This window comes from Podarcis vaucheri (genome assembly GCF_965113315.1).
Source record: "Podarcis vaucheri genome assembly, chromosome: 4".
NCBI lineage: Eukaryota > Metazoa > Chordata > Lepidosauria > Squamata > Lacertidae > Podarcis > Podarcis vaucheri.
Genome location: NC_138762.1, coordinates 87,124,217 through 87,147,829, shown reverse-complemented (window position 1 = coordinate 87,147,829; position 23,613 = coordinate 87,124,217). Strand labels below are relative to the sequence as shown.

Genomic DNA, 23,613 nt, shown 5'->3' with positions numbered 1-23,613 from the left:
TCCCCCCGCTCAACTCCTCCGCCAATGGGAGGCGGGTGTGGGCGGAGCCCGGAAGAGGCGAAGTGCGGCGACGATGGCGGCGGCGTTCGGGCTGCGGCGTCTCCTGGCGGCAGGTCTGAGCCTGAGCAGGCGGGGAATGTGAGTGACGGCGACGTAGGGAGGCGGGAACGCGCGCGCGCGCGCGTGGGGGGAGGCATTGCTCCCTGAAGATTCGGGGGGGGGGGAATTGGCGGGGTTGGGAAGAAGTTCGCAGAGCAGTTGCTCTCCTCCCCGCTTTTTACTGTAAAAGACATTCACACGTGCACACACGCACACGCGTCTCTTGTGCTGCCAAGTTCCGAATAGCTACGCGGTCCTGTAAGCGTTCGAAAGTTGGGCTGTCTCTTAGAGAGGGAAGCTGACAAATAAAACAAAAACCCCACAGCCCACTCTTCAACCTTCATTAAGGGCACTGAAGGGGAAAGGGGCGCCGTGAGCCCCAGCTTGGAGTCCAGTAACATCTGCAAGCGCCACAGCTGCCTCATCCCTCCTTTAAAAGAAGGACCGTCAACCCCTGCAAGGAATAACAGCAGCCTGATCTTACTAAGTAAATCCACCAGAGTTCAAAACATTACAGTCTTCTTCAAGGTAGGGCTGTTGGGATTATTTCATAGCCGCTTAAGTGGGATTTATCCCAAAGTGCTAAATTGACAGGATTTAATTTAGTATGTATGTTTTGAGCACTTCTACGCCACTCTCTTGAGTATGTCACCTCCAAAAGCAGTTTACGAAATGTTGAGATCGTAACTGATAAAGGTAAATTTAACGTCCAGAAACTCATCTGTCAAATTAAAAGTCCAAGACCAAGGTATTTACTGTAGTGAGCACTGAAAAGGCCAACTTCCTTAGGAAGTGAGTTCTGAAGGCTATCACAAGGCACCCTTGGCCTCAGTAGGTGTAGGGACATGCAGAATGCCTCTGGTTAGGATCTTGATATACAGTGGTGCCTCGCAAGACGAAATTAATTCGTTTTGCAAGTCTCTTCGTCTTGCAAGTTTTGCGTCTTGCGATGCACGGTTTCCCATAGGAATGCATTGAAAATCAATTAATGCGTTCCTATGGAAACCGCCTTCAGAAGAGGTCGGGGACAGAGGTCGGGGGGGGGGACAAGGGCTTTTCTTCCCACCCCCAGCATTTTAAAAAACCCCGGGACAGCGGAGGACTTCTCCGCTGTCCGGGGCGATCTTAAAATGCTGGCGGGCGGCATTTTAAAATCGCCCCGGGACAGCGGAGGACTTTAAAAGCCCATGGGAAGGCAGGCAGGGGGGACAAAGACTTTTGCCCCCCGCCAGCCTTCAGAAGAGGTCCAGGACCTCTTCTGAAGGCAGGCAGGGGGCGAAAGTCTTGGCTCCCCCCCCCCTGCCTTCAAAAGCTGTCCTGGACAGGCTTCGCGGACCTCTCCCGCTGCTTGCGGAGAGTTGCCAGCATGCCGAAGCCTGCGCGCGCTGAGATCAGCGCACCCAGGCTTCGCGGCCCCGCCGCCCGACTTCGGAGCATCGTTCCGAAGCTGGGCGGCGGGAGGAGGTGTTCCCTCCCCGCCGCCCGGCTTCGGAGCCAGGCGGGAGGAGGTGTTCCCTCCCCGCCCCGCCGCCCGGCTTCAGAGGAGCCTTCCGAAGCCCGGCGGCGGCGGGAGGAGGTGTCCCCGCCCCGCCGCCAGGCTTCGGAGGAGGTCCGAGGACAGTGGGGAAGACGCGCTGCGCTTCCCCGCTGTCCCGGAGATTTCCCTATGGGCTGTCGTCTTGCGAAGCAAGCCCATCGGGAAATTTGTTTTGCGAAGCGCCTCCAAAACGGAAAACCCTTTCGTCTAGCGGGTTTTCCGTCTTGCGAGGCGTTCGTCTTGCGAGGTACCACTGTACAGTATGGGCAAGTTGTTTGGAGGGGCGGTGACGGCGGGCTCGATGTCACTGTTTCACTTTCACGCCCACTCTCAGTTATGTTGCCCCCACCTCCCTAAACAACCCTGAACAACACCAAACATTAAAAACAAGCACATATTACTCTGATAAAAGGATGTCCATTAAAACCCAAAGGTTGAAAACAAATATTAACTATCCCAGAGAATCTGTGGGGGACCTTTATGAGGGGATAACCAATAAGTCGGGGTCTCAAACAGGATCACTTTAAATAAATAACAAAATTTATTTTTAAAACCAAGGTAGCAAATAACACACTTAGGTTTCTTCAGACAGACAATGTTAATTCTGTTTTAATTAGTTATCAGGTATTTTGGCTTGCTTGATAGTTTGGTTCTTTTCTGAGGTGGCACTTTCAGGTAAAGGTAAAGGTACCCCTGACCATTAGGTCCCATTGTCATTCTTCAACTTAAACGTATTATATTTGGCTGAGCTTATGATAAAAATAATAACAAATGATAGTTACTTCCATAAAACCTGAAAAGTTCATCATAAATAAATATTTTTTTTAAAAAAAATACATACTTTGTATATTTGTAAAAACATAAGAAAATAACATTGAGGACAGGCTCCTACATAATCAGAGCATGATGCACAGATTGTTGTTCACAAAATCTCATGTCATAATAAATGTGTTAAGTCTTTAAAGTACCCCAGACTTTTGCTGTTTTTGAAATGAGTCAGGGGCACATGTCAGCCACAGCTGTTCCCCCTATAGTTCGAAACAGAAATTGGGTAAACTCAACTGCAGAGTTGACAGCCTTCAAGTACCACCTTAAGACTGGATGAAACCTGTAGAAGCCCTTTCCCCTGGATCCAACCCACCCCTTCCTTTCAGTAAACCTAAACCAGCCCTTTCTCTGAGGAGTCATTGGTAGGGCTGCACACACACACACACCCCTCCTGTGTGGGCGGGATGGCAGCAGCCAGGAAGGGTCCCCCACTCCCTCGTGCATGTTTACTCAGGAGTAAGCCTTGCAGTGCTCAGTGAGAGAGGATCCTGGAATGTCCAGCACGGGTAGGCAACCTAAAGCACATGAGCCGGATGCAGTCTGGGAATCAGCGTGTTTTTACATGAGTAGAATGTGTTCTTTTATTTAAAATGCATATCTGGGTTATTTGTGGGGCCTGCCTGGTGTTTTTACATGAGTAGAATGTGTGCTCTGGGTTATTTGTGGGGCATAGAAATTTGTTCATGTTTTCCTTAAAATATAGTCCGGCCCACCACATGGTCTGAGGGACGGTGGACTGACCCACAGCTGAAAAAGGTTGCTGACCCCTGGTTCAGCACCATCTCTCTCTCTCTGGACCCAAACCAGCCCTTTCTCTCGAGGAGCCAGCACTTCTCTCTCTCGCCCAGCATCTCCATCTGTGTACACCTTGCGCCCGTTTCCTCCTTCTTCTGAGAGAGAGAGAGAAGCCCTGCAAACTGGCTCCTCAAGAGAAAGGGCTGTTTGGGAAGGGAGAGAGCAATCGGAGATTGAGGAAAAACAATCACATGTTCTACAAGTCGATCCCGATTGACCTGTTGGACAATGCTGCTAAAGAACACCAAACATTAAAAACAAGCACATCTTACTCTGATAAAAGGAAGTCCATTAAAACCAGTATCACTGAGACAAGTGCTTTGATCCCAGCATCTGTAATGTTGTAGGCCTTACCTGTACAGATGGTCATTGTCATACTATGATGCCCTTCTGAATTCCATGCTTATAAAAAGGAGGAGTTTGATGAGACAGAAAATTGTGTTGGAATTTTGGGTTTATAATTCATTCAATATTTTGAAATGTGGTTGAAGGTAAAGGTTGGGTTCTTATTATTGACCAATTCTTCACCTACAATGTCAGAAGACAGAAAAAGAGCTAGTGGAGCAAGCTTAATGAAGGCTTTAAAAACCCACATGTGGTTTTCTGTAGGGCTTTTTTTTCATTCATTGCCATTGTATGAGAATGAGGGAGGTGTTCATAGTGAGTTCCAGCACCTCATTTTCTAGAAAAATAGCACTCACTGGTTGCCAGGGCATAGCACTCTGGCATGGATCTAAAGATGGATGGATTTGTCAATTTAGGTTCCCCTGGTTTCTCTTCCAGTTTTAAGTTTAATTCTCCACGTTTCTGTTAGCTGTTAGATATTTTATATATATATATATATTCCTCCCGAAAATTTGTCAGCATTTTAGTACAGATTTTTGCAAGTAAACATTTTTATATGTCACGTACACATTTTTTGTAAAGCAGTTTCTCCTAATTTACGTAATGCCCTTTTGTATGTTGTTTTCACTAATATGCGCATTTCCACCCACACCCAGTTTTGGTCACTCCCCCAGGTTCAGGATGAGCCCCTGACTCTGTAGCATGAATTTTTTGGGGGGTGGGAAGGAAACATTCCTCCCCTGACTTTCTCCAAGTTGATGTGTGATTGCCAATGCATGGTTCCTTTTGGACCTGAAAGAGGGAAGATCGGGGCCATAATAGGGTGGGGTGTAACAGGGTGGGGCACACTTAATCGCACTCCGCCGACACATTCAGAGGGCGGGAACAGAACCCCTGTGCAAAATGGTTATCGCCTGTGCAGTGAGCCTTATTTCTTCTGAGTAAGAATGCTTAGATTTGCATTGCAGAAGTTAAGACAGATTCATAGGATCCTTACAATTACATTGAGCATCATGGTTTGGTTACCTGAACACCCAAAGCCCTTTTACAGAGCTGCTTTTAACAGAAACTCTGTCCACATTGTATGGTGGGTTGGACTTGGCAGCTGGAATCAGGACAGTTTGTTAACATGCTCAATCTTTTCATTGTATAATGTGGTAGCATTGTGGGCAGAAGAACAGAACTCTGCTTTAATTCGGTGGCCTCTTCTTATCATTGTCCCTAGTGGTGGAATATGCCAATGAATTGATAAGTCAGGGTAAACCTTTCAACCTCCATAGTCCGTTACCACCTTCTGTTTGACTAGGAAGTCACAATTACAGGTAGAGCCCTTTTAAGCTGTTACCAGTGTTGTGTTTTCATAAATTGGACACTGGAGGGTGCTAATGTAACAAAAGCTGAAATATAGCCAAACACGTTTTCTTTGTTAATCAGAAAAGTTTCTCCCTGTCTTGCAACATTTTAGCAGACACAAATCTTGAACAGATACAAGATTTCCGTTGATGGGAAAATAAAATAAAATAAATCTCTGTGAAGATGAGGTATCTCTTTTTTACCTGGAATTATTATTATTTTGTTTCTTTAACAATTGAAATGTTGCTTTATGCAATTGTTAAAAGTTGTTCTATAAGAGTGAAAGCTCTCTCTCTTTTTTTTTCTTTTGGTGCATTTTGAGGATTTGGGCTCCAAAGACTGGTCCTCCCCATGCCTTTGTAAAATCCCTTGGATGTCTTTGTTGTGCTGTTTCATTTTAAATTAATCTTAAATTCATTTTATTACTATGCAGTAGAAAGATATGAAAATGACATTGTGTTGAGTTCGGTGTTTACAACCTTGTTGGGAAAATGTTCATTTGAAAGCACCAGCTCGTTTTTCAGGTTTTGAACAAGTTTGTTTCTCCATGATTTATGTCATTGATGTTCTTGAGAATCAGGACTGGCTATTGAAATGTGTTAAATTTGACAGTTTTTGCAAGCTGTTTTGTAATGTGGGACTAAACAGGAAGGGTGTGTGTGTCACTGCACTGGTGGTGGATAAAGTATTTAACAAAGTATTATTAAAGGATGAAATATAATTGGGAGAGTGGCTTAGGAGCAGCAGTTGTTCTTTGGGGCTGTGCCATGCAATCTGATTCTGCTAGTCTCAGATAAGTGCAGTTCCCATATGCAGCTTGTAATGTTGTCAGGTGTAGCTGACACTTAAGCTATAGGACTGGAGCTTAAGGTTGCTGGGCTGGAAAAGATTTACTGGGTCTAAAGTATTATCAGTCAAGGCAATCTTTGCTTGCTGCAAACCTGTGCCACAGACTTAAAAACAGATTTCATAGCCCTTACTCTCTAGGAACCCTTAGATGTGTAGTTCAAAAGTGGAAAGCTAGAGATCAGGATTTGTAACAGAATTTCCGGCATCCCTCACCAAAGTTCCCATGGTATTTATTTTGGTTGTGGTGGTGAAGACATAACTAAACTGGCATAAAACAGATAAACTTTGTAGAATTGATGTGCTCAAACTTCAGGAAAATATATTTAGCATTTCCCCTGAATAACTAGGAAGCTTCCCTAACATCTAAATCACTGAAAACTGTTCCGTTGCAAGTCATACCAGTGTTTTTGGTCCTTCCTGCAATGACTCAAATAGAAGAATCCTATGAATATAGGTACTGATATTCTTTTCCCAGACAGAGTTGGCACAGTATAATAGAACCTAGGGGAACTTAATATATATATAATGACAAGTCTATGTCTACTTGAACTCAGGTGTAAATTTGAATTACTTGTTATCATGGCATTGAGGTCTTCTTTTCTTCCTGTTTCTATAGTATAACTATACTACAATGAAAGAACATCTCAGCTGGTGATTATACAACTAAATGCCTTTCCTTTCATATTTTTTATTGTAATGACATTACACAGTGGCTGGCCATTGTGAAGTCTCTTCCGCAATGAAAAGGAAGTGATGAAACTCTGAAGAATTTGGGACACGCCGAGTCGATTTTCTGAAATTTAATGTACTCATTGTAGTTAAACAGTTAACAGAGACATTTTATATTGAGCTTTCAGGTGACCTAATTTCCCCTAGTACTGTACATTTAGCTTTATACATCTGCACCTAATTTGTAAAATGGACTTAATGAGAAACTTCAAACAGTTTAAACATCAATTACAAAGAGGGCAAGGTTTTAAAGTTCCAGTAATCTGTCCATATTGGTCATTGAAACATGATCCCAGCTGGATATAATTCAAGACAGATGCCATTCCAAAGCCTTGAAACTAAGGACACTAACAAGCTGTTATTGTAGGCTGAAGCTCTACTGGGTTTGCTTCACGAGAGCGCAATTATTGCTTTCGTCCAGTGTGGATTTAATAGTACTAAAAGTGTTTTTAAATATTCTCTACTCCTCAAAATGTCAGCCTTAAAAAAACCCCCCAAAGTAGTACCTGATGTGATGGGCATGTCATAAGAACGACTTACAAGGTTGTGACATGGCCTTCCCTGAGGACTCCGATGAGGACAACTAGGGGGAGGTCATGGGTGAGAACCTGCCCCTGACTTGGACCTCGGCCTCCCTGTTGAGACTTTCCCTCTGGAAGTCTCACACGCCCACTTCCTCGGCTCAGAAGGAGGTGGGCCCTTCCAGTGTCGGGGAGGCCCCTCCTCTGCTAGGGAGGAGGAAAGGGCCCGAGCCCACAAGCAATGCTCTTCTTCAGGCCAGGAGTTCTCAGTAGGACAGGTGAGCAGTTGGACCTCTTTGCATGGTGGGTAGGCTTGGAATTGTTGGAGCATTTTCCCATTCCTATACGGTCTCAGATCACAGCTTCTGATCCTGGGCCACTGTCTTTGTCCCTGAACTGTGTTTAGGGAACCCTGAAGCTCCTCTCCAGAGTTGCTTTGATCCTTGCCTCATTGTTGGTGCCTCGGGGCGTCTGGACTAATGTCTGCTTAGACACTATCTGTTTCTGATTATACACTATCAGTCTGTCAGAATAAAACTTGACTACTTATTTACACCGAAGGTACAAGTGTCGTCGTTCTTGGGTAGGAACCAGGAGACATTTATGTTGTTAATTCCCAATGTTGACATCTAATTTTAGTACCTGATCCTGTGGGTTGTTGTAGCAGCAAATAACATGACTAGAATAGAGAGTAGTGACCACTGTACAGCCGTGAGTAGATCCAGGGTGTCGTGTGTGACAAAATGATATATATTTTTTCAGTTACATTAGTGCTAATCAGCCCACACCTAAGGCTGCTTCAGTTGTTACCCAGAAATGCTACAAAGAGGATGCTCAAGTGACTTGCATGTCCTCTTTCATCGCTTCCAGAGAACATCTGGAGTGGCTGCTTGCACATCTTTCCTGGCAGATACTTCCGAGCTAGCATTTAGTCCATCTTCTGTTTGGAGCTGCTAGGGGGTGTTTGCAGCTGCCACCCTTTAATGTGCAATATTACAATATTAGGTGCAGCTGACTCCACATAGTGAAGACCTGTAGACCTAAATCACTTGACTTTCATAGAATTCTGCTGCACCTATGATGATCCCATCTCAGCTTATTACGTTTCTTTTTTTAAAAAATAATTTTTATTAACAGGCCAATCACATCACATTATCCAAATCACATTAGTTCCAAATTATACAGCCAAATTTTAAATTTTGTTGGGGGTATCCATACGTCAAGCTCCGCATGAGTCCAAAACTCTGAACGAGTCCAAACATCACTTATATTACTGCTTTAATTAGACAGTTCTATCCAGTTCAATCCAGATAGTCCTTTATTACTTTCTTTCTCTTCTTGTTGTTATCGTATATTCCTTTCTTTGCGATCTCTGATAATTTTCACAAGCAGATTGAAAACAGGCATCCTTTGTGTGGGTTTTGTACTCTACAAAGATCATATTGCTCAGGGACAGCCTCTGTTCAACGCTTCCATTAAAAAAAAAAAAATCTTCGGTCTGTCCTTTACTTTTCTCCGGCTTGCTAAATAAATCAAATGGATCAGGAGGCTCTGTCAGGTCAAGCTTGCGTTCCAACATTCCTTCTCTTTCGAATGATCCTGATTCTCCTCCCCCTGTCCTTCTTTCTCCGGCAAGCCTGTCTTGGCGAGACGTCATTTTTTAACCGCGTCATGAAAATTTTCCTCTTTTCTCACCATTCACCAATCCTCTCTCCTGTTATAATCCATCCCACACAGTTCTTGAATTCCTGCTTGTGATTAATAAAAACGCAACGATCTTATTTCTATCTGGGGTGAAGGGTTATTAATATCACATTGTGCAAAGGAAAAAAAAGTTTTTTCCTCCACCCCCCCTTCATTCTAAACATACAGTCTCCTAGTGGTGATTCATCAGAAGATTTACTTATCCATCCGTCACTCCCGGTCACAGAGATCCATTACTCAGCAGTCTTATCTCTCGAACATTACTTGATATATGTGCTTCAGCTTCATTCCAATCGTATGTTTCCAATTATAATTTCAAGCTGAAGCTAACCAGCACGCGCTAATTGGAATCGGCGTCAGGAAGATCTGACTTCACCGAGGGCTCGTGCCAAGTGTTCGGCACCCCCATCTCTCGGATCAGGGGGTGCATTGTGAACACCGCTGGCAAGGCAGCGCCCCCCATCTCCTGGGGGGGGGGTAGGAAGACTGCATACTTCCCATAGCAGCCCCTTAATTACCTCGTATGGGTCAGAGAGATGTTATTGTCGGCCATCTTCCAACGTGCCACCTGGTGGCCCCCCAGCTTATTACGTTTCTTATTTGGTTTCCTTTCTTTGATTCTATAAACACGGGTGAGTCTGTACATCAGCCTCCAGGAGTGCAGAAATCCTTTAGGGAAGATCTTCCCAAATGAGGTTTTTACAGTAGGTCTTTTATCTTATATGACTGAGAGAGAGGAAGCAAAATCAGTCACGTATTGCTATGTCTTAAATGTGGGATCAAGTTATTTTATTTGTTCTGTTGTGTATCACCTGATAATTAACAAATAATCTTTATTCCTTCTTGGTGTGCTGTGAAAAGCTAGTAAGTCTTTGGTTAACCATAGTTTGCATTTACATCCAGATTTGAAAACATATGACTACTAGGTTAGGAACTAACTGAGATCATAAACTATGGTTCAGAGTTTCTTTAAGGCCCAGTCTTGATATGTACATGATAACCATAGTCTCCTTGTTTGAGTGTAAGAGGAAACTATAGTTAGCTGCACTCTTGTGACATACTGAGAAGAGAGGAGATAAGGGATTGTTTGGACAGGCAGAAGGCTAATTCTTATCTTGCTTTATTAAGCTAAGTTATGATTGAATCAGGCCTAGGTGTGTATTTGCAGCTATGCCTTGTTCGTAGGAAGAAGTGATGGCGTCAGTTGTTCTTTATCACTTTATAAGTGGTTTCCCAAACTTGTAAAAATGTTACATGGAAAAATATATATATATGAGAGAGAGAACATTGCACATACTTTTGTAAATCAAGAAAATCTCTAATAAAATGCTTCAAGAAAAAATAATATGTAGTTTCCCACAGTTGACTTCGTTCATCTGAATAGCTCAGCCGACTTTGGTGATGTTTTACTAGATGGTACAGGTAAAGAAGCTAATTGAATTGCAGAGAAAGGGTGGAATCTAGCATTTTGTGAGTGAGCTTCTACTTGCGCAATGCGACATCAGTTTCCTCTGCTCATCTCCTACAGCCTCCCTTCACTGTGCCCAATATCTGCCCTGGAGAGTCTTCCAACCCACTGAAGTTTGAGGTTGTGCAGAGGGTTGCAGGGCAGAGGAGAAGTAAATCTTGTTATATGTGGGGGTCTGTTCAACTCATGCACAGTGTTGGATACAACTTCGTAGGGGTCTACATTGCAGCTGAAGAATAAAACACTTCAGAGCTTGGCTTTTCCTTCACTCATCCCTCATGTAGGGATGTCTGAAATGGGAGTGGAAATTGCCAAATTTCACTTATTTATCTCATGTCCAGAACAGAAATCAATCCAGTGAACATGATAGGTGTATACTGTTGTTGTTTTCAATCTGCAAACAATATGCAATTGATTATGCATTACAAATATTTGTTTGTTAAGGAGAAACAAGCCATGATCCTGGGTTTGGACACAATACTAAGCTACCCCTTTCCTGGTTTTCTTACCTGCGTCCCCAAAGAGAAGAGCAAAGTAGGAACAATTGGGCTACATGCACTAGTACATAGCTTCTGTAGAGTGTGGTTTAAGTAGTGTTTCTTGGCTTATCATTAGGTGTGAACACAGCCAATATGCCTTGTGAGTCTCAGATGCCAGCGATTCACAACAGGGGTGGACATTTGCAGCATGCTCAGCTTCTGAACCTCTACAAGACACTTGGCTTGCCTAGTTTTGGAAGGCAGAAAGCGGAAGTAGATAGATCACTGGTTGCCAGTGCAATTTGCCAATCCAGGGGCTGCAGGATGTGTGTGCAGGCACATGCGAATTCCAACAAGTACACATGTCCATGGTCTCATTGAGGAACCAGTAATCAAGTGTATAGTGTATAGGATTCACACAACTGACTCTGTAGGTCTCGGACTCATTTTAGCTAGAGACCACCAAGATACGAATCAAAAATACCCAAATAGATCAAAGAATACTTGCCGCAAGCAAGCCAGCACCTCTCACCACCTGCCACCACACAGCTAATATATCCAGAACGCATATGCTCCAAGTCTCCCTATTTTCCAAGGACTGTCCTGGATTTACAGAAGCTGGCCCGGATTCTGATTTGATTCCAGAATGTCTTGCTTTTCCTTAGGACGTCCCTATTTTTATTGGAAAGATGTTGGAAGTTATGCAGAACTCGCAATCAGGGAGTAGTCTCTTAAAAATACATCCACTCTCTTATTATAGCATGTCCACCAATTCACCACAAAGACATGATTTTTCATAACACCCACAACCGCTGGACAGTCGCAGGGTCCATAGTATGCTTACACGAAGATGCAGTAAGAGTTCATACTTTTAGTACACATACATAAGTGCAACTGCCACTTTCTCTGAATATTAAGTGAGTACAGTGGTACCTCGGGTTACATAAGCTTCAGGTTACAGACTCCGCTAACCCAGAAATATTACCTCGGGTTAAGAACTTTGCTTCAGGATGAGAACAGAAATTGTGCTCCAGCGGCGCAGCAGCAGCAGCAGCGGGAGACCCCATTAGCTAAAGTGGTGCTTCAGGTTAAGAACAGTTTCAGATTAAGAATGGACCTCCGGAACGAATTAAGTATTTAACCTGAGGTACCACTGTAATATAGATTTTGTAGGTATGCAAGGACAGTGATACAAACCAGTGTCAAAGTTCTAGAATGTCAAAGAAATAAACAATTATCTGACCTTTAGAAGACATCTGAAGGCAGCCCTGTTTAGGGAAGTTTTCAATGATTGATGTTTTAATGTATTTTTAATTTTTTGTTGGCAGCCACCCCGAGTGGCTGGGGAAACCCAGCCAGATGGGTGGGGTAGAAATAATAAATTATTATTATTATTACTACTACTACTACTACTACTACTACTACTACTAGAATTGCAGCATCTGAGGTAGAAATGTTTGTGCAGTTTGTGAAGTCCTGAGAACGGATTGTCTTGCGTTTTCCGCAAGCAAGGTGGCACCAATATTCTACTACTGCCTTTTAAGATTGGGTGCATTTTTGGTTCCTTGGGAAAGCATTGAAAACATGTGTGAAGATGTGTGTGGCACAACCAGCTAATGAGACTGACTGGAGAACACACATTTCCTGTTAATTCCAACGTCTCGTACCTAAATATGTAGAGGATCAGTGAAAGGCACTAATTTAACTGAAGTGCCTTGAATCAGTGGGATTTTGTTTTGCCCTCTAATTGAAAGAAAATCGAGCTCTGCAGTAAAATATTTTTAAAACATTTAATCCCATTTCCTGATTGGGGAAGATGCAAGTGGTGTTGGCACACCCACAGCCAAGCTGTAACTGTGCATGAATCAAATTAGCAATTTTACTTACATTTTACTGGTTTCTCCTTTCATTTGCTGGCCTCTACTTGAATTTTTATTTTATTTTTTTAAAAAGCAAAAAACCTAAAGCTCATTAGCGCTATTTTTGGCAAGTCATGACTCATTAAATTTGGAAGCAATTTGTAGCATTTAAAGACTACTGTCCACAAAGTCCTTACTCCAGAAAAGTCTTTTAAATTAATCTTGTAGATTGAACTGTGTTGTTGTTTGTAGATTGCAGCCCAAATGGTTATATTTTGGTCCTCATCAAAGCTCTGAATATCACTTCCTGTGCACAATGGCTCCATACTTACTAGTTTAAAAACAACAATAACATGCAATTCCTGTGGTTATTGAGAGTTTGTTTATTTTGTCGGGGTTTGTGCATGCGGACTCAGAAAGAAAAAGTGACTCACGGGACAAATCCTATACATATATTCAGAAGTAAGTCCACTTGTGTTCATGGAGGGTTACTTCCGGGTAAGTGGATATAGAGTTTCAGCCTTGTTTATTCATTTTTGTGCGAAAAAGTTCTGTAGTTTTATTCACTTTGGAGGTCAACACATATTGATCTCTATTCTCCCTCTCCCCCTTTTTCTTCCCGAAGGAATTTCTCCATCTGATTTACTTCTCACTGCTGTAACTTTCGGGCTACAGACTTTACATTGAGAGTTCTATTAATCGTTCAAGCAACGGGTGGGGGGAAAATTGCTGCACCTGGAAAGCTCAGAGGGACAAAGCTCAAGACATCCTTTCCCTAGTGGTTCTTCACCTGCGAGTTTGCCCTGAGATGGCCATAAAAATTCTGTGGACCTCGTTTTATGTGAGACCATTAGGCAACACGAGAATTTGGGACTAGCTGCCCTTCATTCTTCGGGACACTGAAAGGTGCCATTTACAAGCTCTAAGCGCCTGCAGGAAAGCAAAACAGGCTTGTAAACTTAAATTCTACACCCTGGAAGGTCCCCGGTTTGTAATGGAGGCTACAGGCCTAGATTACTAACACTGCAAATGTGATTTACGTTTTTTAAAAGAAAGCTAGGAAACATCTGCCTGCAGAAAGTGGACAGGATAGCGTATCATTCCATAGTTCTTTTATTTTTTGGGGGGGTATGATATTGTTTTTTTGTGAGAAGGAAGTAAATGAATAGAATCCAGTGCTGTGCCCCCGCCATATTGAGCTTTCAGTTTGTTGCAGTGGATTTAAATACTTACATTTATACAATATTTCATCTCTGTTCATAACCATCCCAGACTAATCTGCTCAGAAGTTAGGCCAATTTAATGAGTTTTACTCCCGAGGGAGTATATATACAGGAGGGTAGCCTTAGTTTACAGGCTTGAATGTTTTGTTTTTTAGTATTGCGAAGAGGAATGTCTTTTTTCCCTAAAGCACTTTTCCAGTATACAAAGGTATTTACGTTTCTCTCATCCCAAGAAGGCAAGTCAGGCTGAGAAATGGCGACTTGACTACAATGACAGATTCATGACTTAACAGGGTTCTGAACCTGGGAACCAGCTCTCTGGCTGTAGTTCATCTGCGGGTGGTTTTTCTTGAACTATTGACACCCACGAGCAGTAGTGGAATTATTGGTGTGAGTAAAATTACTTGAGCCATATCTTCTGCTAAATTCCAATGTCACATTGGTCTGCTTGCTCCCAAATGCTCTGTAAAACTTTGTCGAGGATCTTGGGGTTCACTGTGAGTCCTACGGGTAGGGTGTGACCTGCACAGTTTGCATTCTACTGTCGCAGCAAAAGGACTGAATGAATGATTGTGGTCAAAGTACCCGAGGAAAATTAAGGTGCGGAAATAGGTAACATACGGCCTCTGTATTGCCCGAGGCTGTTTTGTACGGCCCAGGGGATTCATTTATATTCTTGAGACTCCCAGCTTTTACATTAAACAAGTACATCATTTTAATCTCCTCTGGCTGTAGAAGTAGGCTTGACAACATGATGGCAATGTGCAGTAAGCCAGAAGTATAATCAGTTAAACTGGATTCCGAAATATTGCTCTCCGGTCCTCTTGTTTCATAAAATGCGCATGTTGATTTTGGATGGCTTGGCTCCAGGGCTCTTCACATCTGGAGCTAACAACCCCAGAGTTAAGAATTTAACAGAATACATGAAGCATGTTACTTGGTATTTGTAACATTCATCCAAATGATATGCAGATTTTGGAAACAGCATGGAATTGGAAGGTACAAATTAGATGCAGCTCTCTGGTTTTTAATGTTTCCGAACCCGTTCTTTGTGGTGGACAAATTGCATTCTTTTGGGTAAGGGCACATGCAAAAACTTCCTTTAGCATCCTCTGCCTGTATTTTTAAGATACAGTGGAAATAACATGTTATTGGATGACTTGCAGCAGAAATAATTACTGGAAACACTGAGATAGCATTAAGTGATAAACTCTGCCTGCATCCCTGAGAAGTGAGTTCTTTTTAAAGCACTTGTTGTTCTCTTCGCACTCAAGCCCTCTCAAACATCTGTGAGTGTCTGGTCCTTTCCCTCTGAGCTGATGGTCTTAAGCTATCTGTATAAATTTAGCCTTCACTTCTTCTTAGGTGGCAGCATAGCTAAGTATAAATGGATGGTACATTGTTACGAGCATTAATGCTGAAGTCTCTTGTTGTTTGTAGTATTACTAATTAGCCTCTTAATTTTAAAAGCTAAAAGCAACGTGCAAGCATAGGCTGGGAGTATACATTGCCTGCTATCATAATTCCTCTTTAGACTTTCCCCAACTGACAGAGATGTGGCGCGTAATTAATGGGGGCAGAGCCTTTTTCGTTGTGGTGCCCTTGTTTTGGAGTGCTTGTCCTAGGAACTCATGCACACTGTGAAATATTTCTGGCACCAGGCAACAATCTTATTTTCTCAGACCTTTTAATTTTTGAGAGAGAGAGTTATTAAAACCGCATGCTGTATTTATATGTTTATATATTTATATTGAAGGGTGGGATATACATTAGTAAAATAGATAATTATTTTCTGGAGAATAAACTGACATAGGTTCAGTCTTTGTGTTCTGGCCTACCACAAAGATAGGCAATATGTGCCCTCCAGATATTGTTGGACTAGGATTGCCATCATCCAAGACCACATTCTGTGGAGGCTGCAAAAAGAATTAAAAAAACCTCCATCTCTTCTATTTATGAGCCCCATGACATTCCAAATGTTAGTATGGAGAACCTCCACACACTGTCCAAGATACGGGTATTAATCATTCGACATTGTGTTAAGCCACTGTCATTGCATGTTTTGGTGTCCTCCAGTCAGAAAAGTGAGGCATACTTTTAAGTCTCGACCAAGTTTAAGGCCGGTCAAGACATACAGGGATAAAGACAAAAGTGGATTAAGGACACACACACCCAACCCAGACTATCCACCTGCTCCTTTCAGGGCAACCAATCTAGAACGCGCAAATTTCTTAGTTCCAGGACCCAGGGAACTACCTACGCACAACTTCCATCTTGTTATGACACAGCTTCAGTTTTATTCATGGCTTGAAATAATTTGGGGGTGAGACCAAAAACCTTGACTGCAGCTGAAGAACTGTTTTCATGCTCTTCCGAGCTGCTGAGAGATGTGAAAGATTCAGCCCTCCCCTCATCCCACCCTGAGGCTGCCTTTCTCTTCTACCCTCTCTATACGCGATCGTCAGAGGAAAATATTCCTATATGCTGCAATATGTCCCGAAACACCATTGAGCTACTGAGGTACCGTCACCTTTAAGGAAAAATTGAGTGTGGGTTTGAAGTCGACAAGTGATGAAAGTAGCCCTGAGGTTGTCAATTAGGGAAGCCTAGGCCTGGAATTGATAAGTTATGGGGCAGTTCCCCTTCGCTCCCTCCCTCCCTCCCTCCCCTTTCTAAGGTTTTGTCAGATCTTTATTGCTCAGGATATTAAAGAGAAAAGAAAGAAAGAAAAAGTCACGTCGACCCGTTTTCTAAAATGTATCCCACAAACAGTATTTGCTCAAATCCCTTTTGCCCTCAATTGACTTACTACTTTCTTAACGTAAAAGGCTAAAAGTACAGTAGTGGCAAAACAACAACAACACAAAAAACCACCCTGCAAGCACAACCAATCTCCACTTTTTTTTTGTAAAACGTTAAGACTTTTGGAAGCAGATTTCTCTCCTCAGTGATAAGACTCTACTCCATCCGCTGGTTTTTAGGCATCATTTCCATGCATATGGAAATGGAATGGATTATTCACTGGGAGTTCTGGAATAGCTGTATGTTTCTAGAATCTTCTCTTGAAATAGGCTTGGGTTGCTTGGGTTGAAGTCAACGTAAGGTTCTTCCTTCCATCCAGCCTTCCATCTCCCCCTGCTCTATGCTTGCAGCATAAAAGTGGGTTGAAGAAATAAAATCCATGCTTCAAAGTATCTTTCCAAAACATATAATTAGATTATAACTTGAACTCTCCCCCACAACATTTCAATATTGCCTTAGCTGCCTTTCTCCATTGAACCCAACTCTGCCTGTTAATGAATTGAATATAAGTATTTGCTTGGTTTGGGCGGGTCCTACGGCAAAGGTTTACTGAAGGTTGGATTTACTGTGTGAGACAACTATCGTATTTTAATACATATAACAACTGTACAGTCTTTACAGTGCATTGAGAGCCTCTTCCCCTTGACTCTGTTTCCCCCTGTCTAAAATAAGATACTATTTTCTTTTCTTCTCTGTATCCTTGATTGGTTTGGTTGCATTTCTATCTCATCTTTTTCTCAAAGGTGCTCAAGGTGGCACACATAATTCACATCATCATTTAATCCCCACAACAACCCTGTGAGGTAGTTTTAGGCCTGGCATCCCCAACCTGCGGCCCTCCAGATGTTTTGGCCTACAACTCCCATGATCCCTAGCTAACAGGACCAGTGGTCAGGGGTGATGGGAATTGTAGTCCAAAACATCTGGCGGGCCGAAGGTTGGGGGTGCCTGTTTTAGGCTGAAAGGTCAACCAATGAGCTTTGTGGATGAGTGAGGATTTGAATCGTGGCTTCCCAGGTTCTAGTGTGGCTGTTGTTCCTAGACTACAACTTCCATCATTTCTTACCATTGGCCAGACACTTGGGCTGGTGGGAGTTGGGGCCAACAAAGACTTGGAGAGCCACAGCTTCCCCATCCCTTCTGCAGAGCCCAAGTGGTTCCCTCAGTTGACAGTTGTAGTTTGATGTGTGGAGTCCTCAGTTCCAAAATGTTGGGTGCACTCTGCACCCAGTTAAAATCAATGCAAAAGTCCAGTTTGGTCTAGTAAGTCAGGGTTTGTAGTTCTTGCTTCTCCATGCATGCACTGGGAAGTTTGGGCAAGTCACTGTGTCACAGCCGCTTCAGATGTTCCTGCAGCTGCCAAACCTGTAGAGCAGTGAACCTGCTGCCCTCCAGATGTTACTGAACTCCAAATACTGTCAGCCTTTGCCAGCATAGTGAGCTTGTAATATATGTAGGGCCACAGGTTCTCCACACCTGTCCTTCGCCTCTGTCTGGGTCAGGCTTCGATTGTCAGGCCCAATATAGGAGAGGAAAGAAGAAGAAACCAAGGGGTCAAGGCAGTTTGGTGGCAACTCGGGCTGGAGGAGAGGAGCTCTCCCATCTGTGCCTTAACTTCAGCCACTTCAGAAGGGGGAACAGGGATTCGAGCTCTGACCTCCCGGCAAAGTAGAGGGTCTCTCTGGCAGTAGGTAAGGGCTGTGGGCACCTGAGAAACAACTCAGGAGGCAGTGGCATTGCTCAAGAGTGTGAAGAGGGAGAGTGGAGCACTGTGCCTAGAACTGGGCCAGCTTCTGCAGATGGGAGCCCCAAAGTAGCGCTCATTTGCAATCCCAATATTCACATATAGTGAGCAAATCTTGCCCCGTCTTTAAAAGCTTGGTGGATGTGGAAACTCTTCGTAGAATTGCAGAGTGGGAAGGGACCGCCACCTGAGATTAAGAGTCATGCTGTACCAACTGAGCATCTTGCCTGCTTTCCAGAACTTCTGAATCTTGACTCCTGAACTCCTGTGTCTGCTTCCAAGCCTGTATTGAGATTTGCCTGAATAAAGATCTCTTTATTACTTCTACCTAAGAGCCCTTGTCTGTGTTTGTTCGGCATAGAGTGTTGTTCAAGTGTGTGGTGTACGCTCTTGAGCAGTGTAATATCTGAACTGGGGAGTCACAGAAAACCTCAGCAGGTACTTAATTCTGTGGTTAGGGGGGAAATGACAAAATTCTGGGGGGTTTCCCCACAGAAGTAGCTGCCATGACTATTCTCTTCCATGATTCCCCACTTCAATGTTAATTGAAACTCAACAACAAACAAACAAATGGAAAATATTAAGAAAACAATGTCTGCACTGGCTTCCGGCATGAGTTCCCTTATTATCTTCACTAGTCTCATAGGGCAGAAGACATAAATATTGTAAAGCATTTTGAGATGGTGTTTCTAATTATATGTTGTGTGCTTATTTGCAATGCATTCATTCTTATGAAGAAAACAATTCTAGTCTCTTGGTTTAAGCTTCCTACAAGCGTTTAAGAATCTGCTTGTATTCTAATCCTGTTCTCAGTAAGTATCCTCTTTTGAGATAAGTAAGCTAGCATTATACAATTATGCCACATGAGAACCTAAAAAACCTCCATAGAATCTTAGAGTTGGAAGGGACCCAGGGGTCATCTAGTCCAACCCCCTGCAGTTCTCATCTTTTTACTAAAGCTGCAGTTGGATTCAATAAACATGCATGGGGTTGCGCTGCGAGTTCATCCATTCACCTGCAGTGCTGCACATTATTCATAAGTTTGTTTTAATTCTGACACTGTAAGGGGCTCAAGGTGTGTCCCCCAGCAGCACTGTCGGGTTGAGCTAACTGAGGTCATTCAGTGGCTGACCAGTGTTTGAACCCTAGTCTCCCCGGGATGTAAGTCAGACCCTATCCTGTTACATCATACTGGTTCTTCCTCTGTCTCCTGAGAGTTCAGAGCAGCTTTAATGTGTTTTCTAAGACAGTTTCAAGTCCAAGCAACTTAGAGGTCTGACATGCTTAGCTTCAGCTGGAAAACATCATATGCCTTAAGAGAAACCTCAGAGCCCAAGAACTGTGCCAGTTCTTTTACTACACTAGGGGGTACCACTCCACTTGACAAGCCTCTCTACCTGACTCAGTTTCCCTCTGCCAAAGTTCCCCTCCCTTAGTTTCCTGCCCCAGGATCACAATATCTCCTTCCTGCCTTGTTAAGTTGTGGGTGAACATATCAGACAACACAGTGATTCTTCAAACAGCTCTTGCTTATTCACAGGCCAGAACAGAACTGAGCTGAAGGGGTCAGCCAACCTGCTTATATAGAGCTCAACTACAAAGCAACAGTAAGCAACTTTCTGTAACTATCCACTCACTGAACATCACTTTCAGTCCCTTATATGCATATGTGGACCTGAGTGAAAACTATCTCCAGTATTCCCCTGCTGGCCCAGGGTGAGAACTTCAGTACATAACATGCCTGTTTCAGTTTCCCCTCAGAACCACACCTTCCCTTTCCCTCCCTGCAGAGTTTCCTCCTCCAGGACTTGGCCACAGTACTTTGTGCTCTTGGTAACTTCCAGATTGGATTACTGCAATGTGCTCTACATGGGGCTTCTCTTGAAGATGACTTCGGAAACTTTAATTGGGCCAAAATTACTGGCTGATCTTCCTTTTAGAACTCATATCACCCCTGTTTTCAAACAGTTTTGCTGGTTCATTTCTTAGCCCAATTTAAGGTTTAAACACATTGGTGTTTTAAGCCCTGTATGACTCAGGTCCCAAATATCTGAGAGACCACCTCCTTCGCTACAGATGCTCTTGGGTTTTAAGATAGCACAGGAGGCCTTCTCAGTAGTTCTTCTTCACTCAGAGGGATGGGGTGGGGTGACCTAGGAGAGGGCATTCTCTGTGGCAGCCCCTAAGTTGGGGAATTCCTTCCCCAACAGGCACTTTCATTGTACAGCTTTCATTGAATGCTGAAGATGCAGCTTTTTGCCCCTGCCTTTGACCCTTCAGATATATTTATATATTAGGACACAGTCTAGTTGTGATTGTAATTTGTCCTAAACTGTTTTAAATGCTGTAGTACTAATAATAGTAGTTTGTGGGCACACTTTCAAACAAGCAATTCCTTCATGTTCATTCTAAATTAGTAAAGCCCAGTATGAGCACTGTACCATCTCAGGAACAGCAAAATTGAATACTGTATTGGCATTAACTCTCATTAAGTGTTACACCCATGGAGAGGACCAATGGGTGGCAGGGAAAGTGGCTGAACCAATTAGAGCCACCCCCCATTTTGCATGTGCCAACTACCTCCGCCCTTGCCATCCACACATACAGCTGTACATGTGAAGTTTGTGCTGTACATGTGGCAGCATTGGGTAGTTGACATGGCCTTGCTCATAGGTTGGCCTCAGTTGTGAGTATAATGCCTGAATAGAGCTATTGTGTGCTTTACTATCTGATCTTAAGCATACTTAAGGGTAAAGGTAAAGGGACCCCTGACCATTAGGTCCAGTTGTGACCGACTCTGGGGTTGTGGCGCTCATCTCGCTTTATTGGCCAAGAGAGCCGGCGTATAGCTTCCAGGTCATGTGGCCAGCATGACTAAGCCGCTTCTAGCGAACCAGAGCAGCGCACAGAAACAGCATTTACCTTCCCGCCAGAGCAGTGCCTATTTATCTACTTGCACGTCGTGCTTTCAAAATGCTAGGTTGGCAGGAGCTGGGACCGAGCAACGGGAGCGCACCCCGTCGCGGGGATTCGAACTGCCGAACTTCTGACCGGCAAGTCTTAGGCTCTGTGGTTTAGACTTAGTTACGAGTAAAATCAAAGAACTTCACTTCCAAGCAGTAGTATCTAGGAGTAGAGTGTCCAATTTTCCCACCCTGCCCTATTTTTCATTCATCCTACATTTCGTGAACCCCCAGCTCTCCCTGATCTTGCTTATGTGCTTCTGTTGTAGCCTCATTTTTCTTGTTTTGTTGCTGATTATTACAATTATTATCTCACGGTAAGTCTTCGATCTGTTGTTAGGGTTGCCACATTTTGAAGAGCAAAAAAGAGGACACATTTGCCAACTTCTGCTTTTAACAATGGATCGCCATGGCTCTCATTTCGCATATCCATGAAAAAGAAGACGTGTCCTGGGAAAAGAGGACATATGGCAACCCTACCTTTGGCAAATCCTGTTGTTGATGTTCTTTCATTATGGACCCTTTTGGATAGCTATCATCTACTTAATCTTTCATATAGGGTTATTAAATTAGCATCAGGATAAGTTCTAGGAAGCCATCACAGTTTAGGGCAGGACACAGTATCCGAAGAATGATGTTAACAGGCTTCCATATATAGTTGATGGCATTAGAGTTGAAATAATTTTTCTGCCATGGCATGTTAGGTGTCATCTTCCAAGAGTCTGAAGAGAAATGATCTGATCCTGTGGACTGTTATCCACTGCTTGTATTCACAGTGGAGCCCTTTCTGTCTGCAACAAGCAAAACAACAAATTCAGTCTTTATTAGACAGCTGGACAATGGTTACACATTTGTCTGCAAAAATCCCACTCCATTTAAAACTCAATGGGAGTTGTGCTGTTCGGTAGAGGGCATGCACTACAAAGCTTGTCTGTACAATTTGAGTTTATTTTTTATATTTAATTGAAATGGCACCTCCTGTCCCAACTGTCTCATACTCCCCAGTCTAGAATTTAGCACAGGTACCATTATAGGCAGGACACCCTGTTTTTAAAAGTGCTCTCCCCCCTTTGCTTTTCAACAAAGAGGGATGCAAAAGTAAAAAGCCACCTTTTAATATATAGTTTGCTTACAGAATGCTGGGCTCCCCGAGTTGTCTAGCTCTTTTAAGTATATTTCATCTTGAAAGTTCTGAGAAAAACATATTTGAAAAACATTTCTGAACTGAGAAAACAGCACCGCAAGGGTTGTTGCTAGAGGCTGATTTCCACAAAGAAGTCAATCTGGAGGATTTCATCTCTGTTAGGATTTCTAAAATCTGCCTCGAAATTCTGCATCAAGATGAAGGCGAGAGAGATGATGGCAGGAAGTCTCAGCCCTGGAGATGTAATCTGTTTCTGAACATTTTGAAGACATAGGGTTGTTTCCCCTGGGGTGGGGTTGGGAGAAAATGGAAATTCAGTAGTGTTTGATTATCAATACCCATCTTGCCTATACATCCTTTAGGCTCAGAAACAACACATAAAATGGACTCACTGTGACATTACATTCTTTTCTGTAGCTACACTGTAGAGCAAACCTAGATGCCCCTAAATGTATTCTTTATTCTGGCTATAGTTTATCAACATCTCTGATCAGGGATTTTTTTTCAGCCGGAACAGTTCTAGCCCCTTTCAGGTGGTTGCCATCGCCATTCTAAGAGAATGAGGGAGGCGTTCATGGTGAGTTTCGGCACCTCTTTTTCTAGAAAAATAGTACTGCCTCTGCAAATGGAGGTAGAACATAGCCATTATGACTAGTAGCCATTGCCTTGTGTCCTTCATGAATTGGCCTCGTTCTCTTTTAAAGCCATGCAAGTTGGTGCCAGGGAATTGCATAGTTTAACTAAGCTGCAATTCTGAACCCACTTCCTTGGAAGTCAGCTTCATTGACCTCACCGTGGGACTTACATAGGATGCACTGTAAGATACCCATACTGCAGAATATTTTTGAAGCTTAAAGCTATATGGGAGAGGGAAAACGCTACCAAACCTACTCCCACTACAAATGGCTTTTCCTTTTCCTTTTTGCTTCATATCCTCCTTTCCTGGTGAGCAGCTTGCTTGCTTAATGTGCCTATTTTATCTCCTTTTGCATGCTGTAGAGTATGTAAATTTTATCCAGCATAATAACATATAGATACTATATGTAAGACTGAAATCTGTGATCCTGGCATGTGGGGATTTCTTTCTGTGCGCGCACACTCCATAATTAACATAGTTTATGGCTTTTTCGAGGCTAGTTTCCTGGACAGTTGTGATCACAATTGTTCACTG

General features: G+C 43.2%; 1 protein-coding gene across 2 annotated transcripts in view; it reads left to right on the top strand.

The window, feature by feature from the left end:
* Window positions 1-23,613, top strand: part of CLYBL (citramalyl-CoA lyase) — a 191,201-nt gene continuing 167,588 nt past the window's right edge. Inside the window, exon 1 of one of the 2 annotated variants that reach the window (XM_082218823.1) lies at window positions 1-138. In XM_082218823.1, the coding sequence (XP_082074949.1) occupies window positions 74-138 (65 nt within the window). In that variant the 5' untranslated portion in view covers window positions 1-73. The remainder of the gene's footprint in view (window positions 139-23,613) is intronic. The other variant, XM_082218824.1, reaches the window with a different exon arrangement.